Raw genomic sequence first — 13,956 nt, forward strand, 5'->3', positions numbered from 1 at the left:
TGTTGTTATTGGATACATAAATTCTCTCAAATAAGAATATGGACGCTGTTACGATAAACGTTGATTTAGCAAACTTAAACATATAAGATGGTAGAAATTTTCTATGAACTCCAGATCCATTATGGCATGCAACATAATTAATGATAACAAATAAGGATAAATGCATTGGAAGTCTTAAGATGCAATTTAGTTCTAAAACTTACAAAAAATGTAATTAGGTCTTAAAATTTATCAAGAAAGTGCAATTGAGCCATAAAACTTTCGAAAAGTGTAATCAAGTCTTAAAATGGACAAATTAGTTCAATTAAGTTCTTCCATTGATTGCAATTTTTTGAAAGTTTTATGGTTCGATTGCACTTTCACGATAAAATTTTAGTTATTGATTGCACTTTTTTTTATAAGTTTTAGGACTGGATTGCACTTTTGTAACAAGTTTTTGGACTTGATTGCAAGTCTTAAAACTTTTTTTTTTTTTTTTTTTGGTCATAAGTCTTAAAACTTTCAAAAAAAGTGCAATTAAGTCATAAAACTTATCACAAAAGTACAAATTCAGTCTTAAAACATTTAAAAAGTGCAATCAAGTCATAAAACTTATCATAAAAGTGCAATTGAGTCCTAAATTTGTTAAAAATGAAATCAATTTCTAAAATTTGTCAATTGATAAAATCAAATCCTTTTGTTAATTGCACTTTTTGAAAGTTTTAGAATTTAATTGGACATTCGTGACAAGTTTTAAGACTTGATTATATATTTTAAAAATTTTAGGACCCAATTGTACTTTCGTGATAAATTTTGGGATTTGATTGCAGTTTTTTAAAATTTTAATATTTAATTGCATTTTTTCAACAAGTTTTTAGGACTTTCTGTTTTTTAATTTTTTTTGTTGGGGGGTCTTAGTTATTCCCTCTATGATGTGATTTTTGCTTACACGACGGGTCGTATCAGTCGAACGTCCAAGTCGCGGAAGCGAAACGCACAGCGATCCTCTTCTACTGGTACCCTGTTTCAGACCCTCGGGCTTTCTCTTTCTGCGAGCCTTTCTCAGTTCGTGCCCTTCTACTTCTCCGACCCACCCCGGCGACGCCCTCTGCGATTCTGATCAGGAAAGCAATTTGCGTTCACGGAAAAGAGCCCAGGCACACGAGGGACTCTCCTTCTCTTTTCCTCTTCCTCCAGCTAGGGTTTCGGTTCGAATCGGTTCCTTCCATCTTCCTCGCCCCAATCACTGTCCCCGTCGTGCGTCTGGTTTCTTAGGACTTCTTTCAGGAGTTAAATGGGCTCCTATTCTGAATTGCCCACTCTTATGTGCTTTTTCATGTCTTGGCGGCCTGCGATCTCCATTTCAGCATCCTGTTAACTAATGTTAGTATGCATCCCAGGGTTCTTTAAGGAAAAGGAAGTCAGCGAGATGGATAACAACGAAGGAGAAAGTCGTTCCGGCAGTGAGCAACACGGCAAGCAGGACGATGAGGTGGGTTCTCTGTCTGCTACCGAGAATTGTGATCTTGCCTTGACCCGTTACCCCGTTTCAGTTGCAAGCTAATGTGAAGTATTATTTTAATGTCTTGATGAGCTAATTGATTCGGCAGCGGCTGTTGTATTTACTTATTCCAGGAAAATGTTGCTCGTCAAGAGGAGCTTAAGAAGTCAATCGACGCCAAAATGGCTCTTCGTCAGAGTAACCTGAATCCTGAAAGGCCTGGTAAGAAATGATGCAGGTTTCATGGTACACAGTTGCAAAACTGAATTGGCTTCTCCAATAACTTAGCAGTTAGAATGATGGGTTCTTAAATGACCGCCGAACTGTGGTGAAGATGTTTTTTGTCTATTCATCTAGTTATCTTTTGTCGGTGTCCATAAATTGTGGTAATGCTGCAATGACGTATAGGTTGTATATGTCAGAGAGGGGGGTGTTTTGACCTGAAGCTGTGCAGGTTTACTATCCCTACATTGTCTTGCCCAAACTTTGCGAAACAGTAGTCGCTATTCCCAAGAGATTTGTAATTTGTCTGTGGAGATGTGGATGATTGAGGGAGAGATAATGGAATGACATCAAACATGGATGACTCGGCAATGACATTAATAATATTATAATTTACATTTCTCATTTGTGTCCAGTGCCGTGAAAACATTGCATGCTTGTTGTGGGTTGTTAACTTGTTGCAGCATGGTAGGGTACATAAGAATTTACAAGGTAGGTATCGAAGGTTCCTAGCTGTTATTTTGCAGCTCAGGTGAAAGTGAAAGAAATTGCATTGAGAGATCTTAACGAGGTCTCAATCTCAATTTTCTGCTGCAAATGTTTTGTTTCTGCTCCTCTTGGCATTATTTTTCAGCTGGTACTGAACAGAGAAACCCGTCTTCAAAACGTAGGATCTCTTCTATCATTCCAGTAGCTGGTTTGAAAGTTTTTTGTATATAGTTGAACATTGTTATGGAGGGATAGGCCTAGGTACACGTTTTTAAATTCTCTTATGGTCTGGAGCTTTTTTCAAATTGGTACCTTGTTGCTCAATGTGTTTATGCCCAATAAACATGGTTGGGTTGACAATCAAAGAATTAGAACGTCTTACGAGGTAGTTAAACTGCTGCTCGCTCAAAGGCTGGAGGCCTACTTCGTCTAAATGGGATTTGTTGCAACTTTCTATCCAGAGAGACGACTAGAATTAAAAAATCAGTCACATTCTCTTATTAGATGGACTTCGATGCATTTGTGACTTGTGACGACTTTGGTTCGACTAGTTTAAAAGGGGTTTTGTCTGGTTCATTTGCTGTTGAGAAATGTGTTGTCATGTTTGTACATAATCACTTTCTGGAATGTTATAAATAAATCTGAAAAATCCTTAGTGAGCATAATATTTAGATGGCCAACCTATCTCCTGCTTCATAGCTCATCTGTGCTTCCCTGCAGACTCAAGCTTCCTGAGGACACTAGATTCTAGCATCAAGCGTAATACAGCCGTGATAAAAAAGCTAAAACAGATAAACGAAGAGCAGCGAGAAGGGCTGATGGATGACTTGCGGGGGGTCAATCTTAGTAAATTCGTTAGCGAAGCAGTGACAGCCATATGTGATGCCAAACTCAGGAGTTCTGACATACAAGCAGCAGTTCAGGTTGTCTGCAGATTCTGGCCGACGTTCTTTTGACAGCATCTCATATTTTTTTGAACACATGATAAAGCATGTATTATCAAGAAATATTCAGTTATTGTAAATTATGGATATCCATGAAATGTTTGCCATTCATCAGAATCATTTTTGCATATTGCTTTCAATTTTTTTGCCTACACTTCCTCCTGGCTGATGCCAAATGTTCTTTCTAGATATGCTCGTTGCTTCACCAAAGATACAAAGACTTCTCTCCAACCTTGATCCAAGGACTCTTGAAAATATTCTTTCCTGGAAAATCTGCAGATGACTCAGATGCAGATAGAAACTCGAAGGCCATGAAAAAACGCAGCACTCTCAAGTTGCTTTTGGAGCTTTACTTTGTTGGAGTTATAGAAGACGGTGGGATCTTCATAAATATCATCAAGGATTTGACAAGCTTAGAGCACTTGAGGGATCGGGATACTACTCAGTCGAATTTGGCTCTTCTTGCTAGTTTTGCTCGGCAAGGGAGAATTTTTTTGGTTCTTCCGCTTACTGGACAAGAAATTTATGAAGAGGTACATCTTTTCTCTGGTTGTTTGGATCTTGTTCAGATTATTGTTGCTACAGACAATATATATGAAGGAATACTCACTCCTATCTAGAAAGGTCAATTGGTTGACCCTGTATATTCATGTTTCCACTAGTCAGCATTCTTGATAGCCATTCTCCATCCCCCACCATCTCTTCCTCCCCCTCCACTCCTCCTCCTCTTCAAACCACACAACACCCCCCCCCCCTCCTGCGGGCGCACGCGTGCCCACTCACACACAGACAATAAGCCGGGTCTGCTATTCAACTTCCTGCATGACAAGCTTTTTCATAGAGAGGAGACTAGTTTTCTAGCTGGTTGAGGTAAAATGTTGAGTCATTTCCAGCGTTACCCACTGGCCTACCTGGGCAATTATTGGATGCAACTGACATAAATCTCTCAAACAGAGAGGATGATTTTGAGCATCTTATCCACATGGAAGGAATAATAAGAATATAGACTTTCCTCGATGTATTTGGTAGTTATCTCACTGGTGTTCATGTTTGCTTCCTCATTCCTGAGCATATTCTGGTACATTTCTTAGTCCACGTGCTTTCTGGCAGAGTTCTATACAAGTTAATGATCAGAGTCTCTCTTGAGCCCTAGCATGGACAGTCTTATCACCTTTCAAGATTTTGCACACCTCTCTCTCTCTCTCAAATCAAATCAAATCAAATTGCTTCAAGTCACTGGGTTAAATTTGAGAAGAAGTAAGAAAGCATTTAAAAGAATTTTGTTGCTCAGAATGTGTGCCATCGTTCATTTTATATGTCTGTGGCTGTGTACTGTCTGTGAATGCCTACTTTTGATTATTGCAATTTTGCGCTTTTTTATCTTCTTGTCATTTCAATACAGTTCTATAAGGGCCTCAATATAACAGCAGAGCAAAAGAAAATCTTCAGGAAGGCAGTTCATGCATATTATGATTCTGCAGCTGAATTACTTCAGTCTGAGCATGCGGTAAGGAACATCTCTTTACTTGGTACTTTGGTGAGGTTGTACCTTTTTTATTTTTTGGTGGTTAGAGATGGAAAGTGAGAGGAAACTTGGATGGATATAGTAGAGAGGAAATTTGGAAATCACTAATTCGTCTTATAATAATGTCTAGTCCTACACTTTCCTTTTCTCTATTTCTCTCATCCAAAGACAAAAAGGAGAAAATTGTTTCTGCTCTGTTGCTTTCTTTCTCTAACATTTTCTTTGCTCATAACTAGTTTTCAAAGAAAACAACAGTTATAAGTCATCAAAATTTAATTCTTTTTCATGCATATTTTGCTCTGTATTGGTTATGTGATGATTCCTTGGAGCATAGTCTTCATCATCCTCTAATTCCTCATCTTGTCATTTATGGTTTATTTAACAATTTTTCCTGCATTTGTTGTATGATAGGCACTTCGGCATATGGAGCATGAAAATGCAAAGATCTTGAATGCGAAAGGAGAACTTAGTGACGAGAATGTTTCTTCCTATGAAAAGCTGCGGAAATCTCATGACCATCTATATCGCAACGTATCCTCGTAAGTGACTCCTTCTCCATATTTTATACACCATTGGAGAGTAATGTGGTTATTAATCTTATTATAGGTGGACAACTTTTGTTTTCTGTTGCAAACATGCTTGTATCTGATATCTAATGCCTGCCGTAGGTCATATTCCCATTATCTTCATGCTAATTTATCATGTGTTTCGTGCCTAATTTATCATAATTTATGCCCTTGTGGAGGTGTTCTGAAATAGTAACCCATACTATTGGATAGTATGGTAGTGTTAAGGGATGTTCCTGTTTGTGATTTGGCAGTTTCACACTCTTTTGCATACCTTGTTATTGAAGTTTAATATCCTAGTATTCTCTCTCTCTCTCTCCCTCTCTCCATGAGTTTTGTATTTAAAAGAGTGCTATGGGAAACTTAGTCAATAAATTCCTTTCAAACTAATCTCAAACTTCAAGGTTTGTCAAATACAAGTTGATGAGTCTTTCTGATATGAGCCATTTCTCATAATGTATTTGCTATCCCAACTACAGGAAAAATCGATAATGGTAAAATGTCGCTGAGATTTCTAGTGCATCATCTCCATCGGATTCTCATGTTTATGCATTGCCTCGTGATCAAAAGCACAGTCACATGCTTGCGTTTGCTCATGTCAGATGGTATATTTCTCATTACGGACTTACAATTCGCTCAATTTCACAGTTTGGCAGAAGCTCTCGATATGCAGCCTCCAGTGATGCCTGAGGATGGCCACACAACAAGGTTGACTAGTGGAGAGGATGCTTCTTCTCCTGCTGCAAAAGATTCCTCTACGGCAGAAGCATTGTGGGATGATGAAGATACAAGGGCTTTCTACGAGTGTCTTCCCGACCTTAGGTTTGTCATACTGGATGCTCTTGTTAGTTTTTGACCTACTCCTTAACGTCCTTTGTGAAGGAGTCTTCCCTGATTTCAATCATCCAAACTCATTAGTTGCATAATGATTCAATGTTCCTAGAGCATTCGTTCCGGCAGTATTACTTGGGGAAGTCGAGCCTAAAGTGAATGAGCAATCTACAAAGGCACAAGATCAACCAACTGTAAGTAAGCTGCAATATAAATTGAAGTTCAAAAATTTAGTTTTTTGAGATTCAAGTCCTTGCGTCCCCTCCCCTAATAGTTGTAGTCAAGTTGAGTGAAATCTTTCTTTTTCCTTTCACTGATGTTTATGTGATTATCTTGGGATGCTGCACTAATTTTCTTGCCCTGTTCTCATTCTTTGTAATATTTTAATCACCACTTCCGAGGGCAGTTCTTCATGAAGTTTGAGGATCACTAAGTGATGGTAGTGAATCCCTTTCTAATAAATTCATCTCAAGTCACAGGCGAAGGACAAATATAGCTTAATACAAATCATAAGGATATTTTTTGTCAATTGTCATGCCTTTTTGGAAGTTCTTTTGTTGATGTTGGGGTTAGGCATGTATTCTGATAAGATCATGAGTTATTTTGTGCATCCATGCCATTCACTTCTTGCTGTATTGGTGCATCTTGCTGAGGTTTTCAGTAACTTAATGACTGGCGGGATTGAGACTCATCTATTTATTTTAGTGGCACATTTGGTTTCTGCTTTCCCTGTATTATTGCTTCTGTAATGAATTGATGGTGCCTTGCATGTTCAGCATTGGTTTCATTACAAAACCGATTATAAGTCTCTAGATTATGACTGCTGGTAGGTCAGATTAGTAGTCTATAGCAGTAGATTAACTCAATTTGGATATGCTGGGTACTTGAGAAGCAAGCACATGGTCTGTATTGAGGCTAACCCTCTAGAATGTGGTTTTGATGAATTTGATTGTTAAAACTATGATTTGATAACCCTTAAAACCTTTTTATCCTAGAGTGATGGAAATTTGTTTCATCTCTCTTTGGCCAAGTCTTTCCATCTTCCTCCTTTGAAAGTTAAAGTGATTTCTTATTTTGAATTAACTCCTTTTTTGTTCCGTTGTCTGAATGATAGGTTCCCCCCTTCCCCTTTTTATCTTCAACAAGAAGAGTAACCAGATACATTTACTTGTATGCTTTCTGTAAATTCGTCTATATCTTTCCAATCTCTCTGGTTTATTTATTTTCCTCTGGATTTTGCTTTTGAACTTTAATAACTGTTCTCTATGGATAAGATCATGGGCATGCAGGTTGCTTCTTCTTCCAGTGTACATATTTTATGCTGTGATTCTTTCTAGGCTATCTTTTCTCATATTCACTTGGTTTTTATTTGGAGAAGGAACCAGCAACTGATCCTGAACAAGGTCAAGTAATTGCTGAGGAAAGAGTGGAGATTTCTGTTGAACCAGGCTCCTCACAGGAGGGTAAAGTTTTCGAAAAAGGGAAGGACAAGGAAGAGAAGGATAAAGAAGAAAATGATAAAGAAAAGACAAAAGATATGGATAAAGAGAAAGGCAAAGAAAGAGATGTGGAGAAAAAAATGGAAAATGAGAAGGAAAAAGTCAAAGGGCTGGAAGGTACAAGTTTGGATGCCCTATTACAAAGGCTTCCTGGTTGCGTGAGTCGGGACCTTATTGACCAATTAACGGTAATGTCAGTTTTTTCTTTCGCCTATCATTATTTTTACACTTATGTGGTAACTTCAATTATTTTTCATGTTCAGGTGGAGTTTTGTTATGTAAATTCAAAGTCTAATCGTAAAAGGCTTGTGAGAGCACTTTTTAATGTCCCCAGGACCTCTCTGGAACTGCTTCCCTATTACTCACGGATGGTTGCCACACTGTCTACTTGCATGAAGGATGTATCCGCTATGCTGCTTCAAATGTTGGAGGAGGAGTTCAATTTCCTCATTAATAAAAAGGTGTGGTCAGATTCTGGAGCTTACGAGCTTTTGCTTTTCTCTTAACTAGCTTGTTGTCCCACATCCACAGATTTTGGTTTTTGGAGTGCTTTTTTTGGCAATATTATAATGACGGTCAAATTCGATTTTTTGCAGGACCAAATGAATATAGAAACTAAAATCAGAAATATTAGATTTATTGGAGAACTCTGCAAGTTCAGGATTGCTCCTGCTGGCCTTGTTTTCAGTTGTTTGAAGGTAAACTGCATGCAACCAAGCATCTCCCTTCTATTGACATTCTGTGAGCCTTGGATCTTAAGTTGAGAATCTGCGGTATCTTATCTTTTCTTTTATGTGGATTTGCATATGTTTGCACCGCAGTGAATCCTTTTAGCTTTTTAAGCACAAGGAGGATCATTTTATGCTAGTGGAAGGTTAGATAACTGTATATGTGCAAAATGAGCATCAGAGTATAGCATTTTCTGTATCATCATGAATGCCACAAGCGAGTTGATTAATTTGTGTGACAAATTTTCTGTCCTAAGATGTGGATGAGATTGGCTTATTAGTTTGCAAGTATTGTGGGATTTTGCATGTAAAAGAGCTTTAGTCAAGGACACAAGTAACTGGATGTATTGGATTTTCTAGAGAGCTATTCAAGGTGGTGAAGGTACTAGTCTGACTCAGTTTCTGAGACCTATATAGACACACCTCGAGGAGCTTTTAAGTTATTTAGATGCTACTGCACTAGTTCCACTTCTAGATATCAAGGAAAAAAACATGTCTATAAGAGGTTTTCTAAGTTGCTTATATGGTAAAGAAAATTGATGTAATATTTGCTGAAATTTCAAACATAATGCTTCACATGTCTCCACATTTATTTTTAGTTTCCTAAGCATTTGTTTGCTGTTTCCTGTCAAATTCAGGTATGAGTTGGCTATTCAGATACCAACATTACTTGGGTTGAGAAAAACAGTTGATAGCAAAGTATTTGCTCTCATTTGTGCTTTCTTCTTGCCAGGCCTGTCTAGATGATTTCACTCACCATAACATTGACGTTGCGTGCAATCTCCTCGAGACATGTGGTCGCTTTCTGTATCGTTCTCCTGAAACTGCTGTTCGCATGGCTAACATGTTGGAAATTTTAATGCGCTTGAAAAATGTCAAGAACCTGGATCCTCGACATAGCACCCTTGTGGAAAATGCTTATTACCTGTGCAAACCACCTGAAAGGTCTGCACGAGTAACAAAAGTTCGACCACCGTTGCATCAGGTATCACTTCTTTTCTTATTCTACCTGCCGTGATTTCAGTTATCCCTTAATTTTATTTCATGCTACAAATTTTCTTTTGTTGCTTTCCTTTTCATTTATGGCAGTACATCAGGAAATTGCTTTTCTCTGACCTGGATAAATCTTCCATTGAGCATGTGCTGAGACAACTTCGTAAATTACCATGGAGTGAATGTGAAGCATACCTCTTAAAATGCTTTATGAAGGTTCATAGAGGAAAATACGGTCAGATTCACTTGATTGCTTCTCTGACTGCTGGTTTAAGCCGCTATCATGATGAATTTGCCGTGGCCGTTGTTGATGAGGTTTGTTTTTTCAGAATATTTTCCTTTTACTGGATATTGTGTTCAGTAATTTTTTTTTTTTTGGGAGTCATTGGCTATTTAATTTTCCAGCAACTCACTAACATATCTTTGCTTCTGTTTAATCATGAAGCTAGTGTTAATTGGTTAATCCAGTCCATTCCAGTTGAGTATTTGAACGTTTTTACTGTTCCCTGTCCACAGAAAGAGGGAAGGGTTAGGGAAATATTGCTTGCTTGCGGATGAGTATTGGATGTAATAGTAGGCACATAGTGGGCGTAGTCTTCCAACTTTTGATCTAGCTTGGAGCGAAATGAATAACTTAAATATTGAATAAGAGCATCGGATGTATTTGCATGCCTTCTCTTTGTATTTAATCTTCCTTTGTATTTTGTTTGGAAGAACTGTTAAAAGTGTGGCCTTTCCTTATTAACTGCAGGTTTTGGAAGAGATCCGTCTTGGACTTGAGTTGAATGATTATGGAATGCAGCAGAGACGGGTTGCGCATATGCGCTTCTTAGGAGAGCTTTACAACTATGAACATGTAGATTCATCTGTCATATTCGAGACTCTTTATTTGATTCTTGTTTTTGGCCATGGCACAGCAGAGGTAAGGATTCATTCCTTTCCTTGCTTGAAGATCTTTATGGTACCTTGCTTGAATGGTTAGGGAATGCAGCAGAGGTGGATTGCGCATACTGGGGAGACTTTTCATCCATTCCTAGAATGCCATTATGCGTTTGAGGATAATCTCCTCATCATCTAAAATACGAATGTAATCCTAAAGAATACTTTGCATAAATCTGTTGGAATGGTTATGTAACTTTGAAAATGGTGATTATTAGATATAAGGATAAGATATTTCTAACTGAGAACTGCATATCTTGTTTCACTCTTGGAAATATGAAATCTCACCGCCAGCTGTTCTGCATCTGTTCCTTTTGTTAGAAAAGGCCCAACAAGTGCTTGCAGGCCTCATTTTGTCATAATCAGTTTATATTGAGTGCTGCCATGTGTGGCTAATCCAAGTTTTGGTTGGTCAAATTGTTTGTTTGATTGCTTTAGTATTTTGTATATCCTTAACACGGTATCATGATTACTATCTACTCCCTGCGATTTGACTTGGTCAGTGTTGGCTAAACCGTAAGCTACACGTCTGAGTTTCACATGTGCTAGTTGCTTGACATTTGAGGACAATAATCTGAGTAGTTTTAATGTTTACTTGACCAGCAAGATGTATTAGATCCACCAGAAGACTGTTTTCGGATCAGGCTGGTCATTACACTTCTTCAGACCTGTGGCCATTACTTTGACCGTGGCTCTTCCAAGAGGAAACTTGATCGATTCCTGATGCATTTCCAGAGGTACATTTTGGGCAAAGGTGCACTACCATTGGATATTGAATTTGACTTACAGGTCAGTAGTTGCTCTACATCATGTGAATGCTTCCTAGATTGAAATGAATGAATAGGACATAGAGGAGTAGTGTGCGACATGACAGTCTATTTTATAGACCAATTGAAATTGCACTTTTTCTGGAACACCCTTAATGACAGATATTTTGGTTGTAACATGAAATTTTAAGTTTCTTTCCTCTTTCTAGAGGTTTAACTGCTGAAATCATGCTGCTTTCATGACATTTGTTGGTTGTTTGATCATGTCCTCATATAAGTGTGTGGTCTTTTTACAATCTGGAGTTACAGGATTTGTTTGCTGATTTGCGTCCCAACATGACTCGATATTCCTCCATTGAAGAAGTTAATACGGCGCTGTTAGAACTTGAGGAGCATGAGCGTACTGCCTTCAGTGAGAAAGGCAGCAGTGAGAAGCAGTCTGATCTAGAAAGGATGGCAGGGAAAAGTAGACACACAATCTCAGCCGATGGCCAAAATGGTGAAAATGGTGGGGAGGAAAATGGCGAGGTGCATGAAGATATTGCTGACAGTGACACTGATTCAGGCAGCGGCTCTATAGATGCAAGACGAGATGAAGAGGAGCTGGATGATGATGGATGCGATAGTGAGGATGATGAAGACGAGGATGATGATGCACGTGGATCAGCTTCTGATGAGGATGAAGTCCACGTGAGACAGAAGATACCTGAGGTGGACCCCTTGGAAGAAGCCAATTTTGAGCAGGAACTCAAGGCAGTTATGCAGGTACAGCAAGAGCCCTTTAGGATTTGACTTATCATAAGCAATAAGTAATTTTTTTATTTTCAACAGAGCGCAATAAATTGTTTTACTTCTCAGAATAAGTACAAAAATATTCTACATGACCTTGAATGAGCTAACATTTCAATGTTATCTTTAAAGACTAGAGGGTTAGACATTGAATGACTCAGAGCTTGTAGTTGATAATGAGGTCAAATGGTAAAATTAATCCAAACCTTTTTAAGGGTTTTCAATCTTATTCCGACCTCCTAATCCTATGAGAAAAACACGCAACCTTGTTTCAAATCTCTTTTATATCTATCTCAAGTCCAGTAACACCATTTCTGATAGGGTCTCAACCTTGTTTCAAATCTCTTTTATATCTATCTGGAGCCCTGTAACACCTTCTCTGATAGGGAATATTCCATTAGACTCTTCCCCAAATTCCAATTTTGCCTTGACTTTATTTTTCTGTCTAATTTTCCCCCATCCATTTTCTTTCATTTTTATCTTTCGCTTTGGAAAATATTTATGTGAATTTACATATATATTACAATACTATAATATGTCTTGAATTACTCTTCTAGTTAAAAAATAAAGGTTTCTTTAAACAAAATATTGCCTTCATGGGAATCTTATATATACGTAAGAAAAAGGGCAAGAGGGTAATTACACTGTAGTTTTTGGAGGGAATCTGATCATGGGATAGATTTGATTTGAGTCCAAAAGATGAGGATTTATCTATAAAACATAAAAGGGTATGTATGAAATTGAGAAATGCAGAAAACGTGGTATATTTATTGAAATTTGCTGATTTTGTTAATTAACGGAACATTGGGTGCAGGAGAGCATGGAGCAACGCCGACTAGAACTCCGAGGTCGGCCCACTATAAACATGATGATACCAATGAGCGTATTTGAGGGGTCCACCAAAGATCATGGAAGAGGGCTTGGAGGAGAGAGCGGTGATGAGGCAGTGGATGAGGATGGTGGAGGTAGCAAGGAGATCCAAGTCAAAGTTCTTGTGAAGCGAGGGAACAAGCAACAAACTAGGCAGATGTACATTCCTCGGGACTCTTCTCTAGTGCAGAGCACCAAACAGAAGGAAGCAGCCGAACTTGAAGAGAAGCAGGACATTAAGAGGCTGGTTTTGGAGTACAATGACAGGGAAGAAGAGGAGCTTAATGGGCTAGGGACCCAGGCTTTGAATTGGTCTCAGAGTGGTAGTGGCAGGGTGATTAGTCGGGGTAACAATTGGGAACCTGGCAGTGGGAGAGCAGTCGGGACCCGTCACCGTCATCCAAATTATCCTGGCGGCGGGGGTTACTATAGTAGGAAGAGATGAATATTTTTCTCGCACGACGTTTCTTCGACCCTACTTGTCCATCCGACGTGGGGAAGTTACTGCCATCGGTCACTATGGGACTGAATCAGCTGGCAAAGTGCATGAGATATTCCATTTCTAGTGGAAGTGGCGGCGCGCGATCCTGTGGATCATTTTCTTGGGCAGCTCTTCATCACCCACTGCCAAGATTAGTGCCCCAAATTCGCAACATGGAAAACATCCTGAAAGCAGATGAGATCCGCATCGGTGAATTGGTGTGGTTTTATCCGGTGGCGTCTGTCTATGCATTACACAAACGCATGCAAAGTTGTGCTCCTGTAATTAGTTTTACATGTGCATCAGAAGAGGAAATGGTTGCGCAAGCTCTATGCTGTTGTATAATTCTCAAGCTTAAGAGCATGTCTGGTCAATAGCCCAACAGAATATAAACTGGTCTCTGAATCTATATGTGTATAAGCTTTTCTCTGTGCGAAACTATGCACGCGCGTCATCCTCGTTGCTGGCATGAGATTGAATGAAGGCGAGTCTGTGCAAGTTAGGGTTGACATCTGTGTATAATTCTCGAGCTTAAAGAGTATGTCTGGTCAATAGCCCAACAGAATATAAACTGGTCTCTGAATCTATATGTGTGTAAGCTTTTCTCTGCGCGAAACTATGCACGCGCGTCATCCTCGTCGCTGGCATGAGACTGATTGAAGGCGAGTGCGTGCAAGTTGGGGTTGACATCTGTTTCGCCTTTTCTGGCTATATGAGGTGCCGATCATGAAAGTGCTTGTGGCATACGTATCATGGGCGATGTCGATAGAGATGCCGTTGACGAAATCCGCGGATCAGCGGCACTGAATGATGTTGTTTGAGGAATGACTCGT

At 39.0% G+C, this 13,956-nt stretch overlaps 1 protein-coding gene across 3 annotated transcripts; it reads left to right on the forward strand.

Moving 5' to 3' along the window:
- Nucleotides 1-927: 927 nt before the first annotated feature.
- Nucleotides 928-13,632, forward strand: LOC115751143 (regulator of nonsense transcripts UPF2). 3 transcript variants are annotated; one of them, XM_030688892.2, is made up of 18 exons: nt 928-1,103; nt 1,380-1,471; nt 1,615-1,702; nt 2,912-3,114; nt 3,324-3,668; nt 4,538-4,642; nt 5,072-5,199; nt 5,875-6,048; nt 6,170-6,251; nt 7,436-7,744; nt 7,820-8,017; nt 8,153-8,254; nt 9,018-9,269; nt 9,374-9,592; nt 10,029-10,199; nt 10,820-11,005; nt 11,293-11,748; nt 12,587-13,632. In XM_030688892.2, exons 2-18 carry the CDS (start codon nt 1,409-1,411, stop codon nt 13,085-13,087), a joined length of 3,582 nt encoding a protein of 1,193 aa, XP_030544752.1. In that variant the 5' UTR covers nt 928-1,103; nt 1,380-1,408; the 3' UTR covers nt 13,088-13,632. The 3 variants fall into 3 exon arrangements, with proteins under 3 accessions (XP_030544752.1, XP_030544759.1, XP_048134548.1); XM_030688899.2 differs by having other exon boundaries at nt 928-1,100; nt 1,377-1,471; XM_048278591.1 differs by lacking the exon at nt 928-1,103 and adding an exon at nt 1,112-1,236.
- Nucleotides 13,633-13,956: the final 324 nt, after the last annotated feature.

Source organism: Rhodamnia argentea, chromosome 5 (assembly GCF_020921035.1).
Source record: "Rhodamnia argentea isolate NSW1041297 chromosome 5, ASM2092103v1, whole genome shotgun sequence".
NCBI classification, from domain to species: domain Eukaryota; kingdom Viridiplantae; phylum Streptophyta; class Magnoliopsida; order Myrtales; family Myrtaceae; genus Rhodamnia; species Rhodamnia argentea.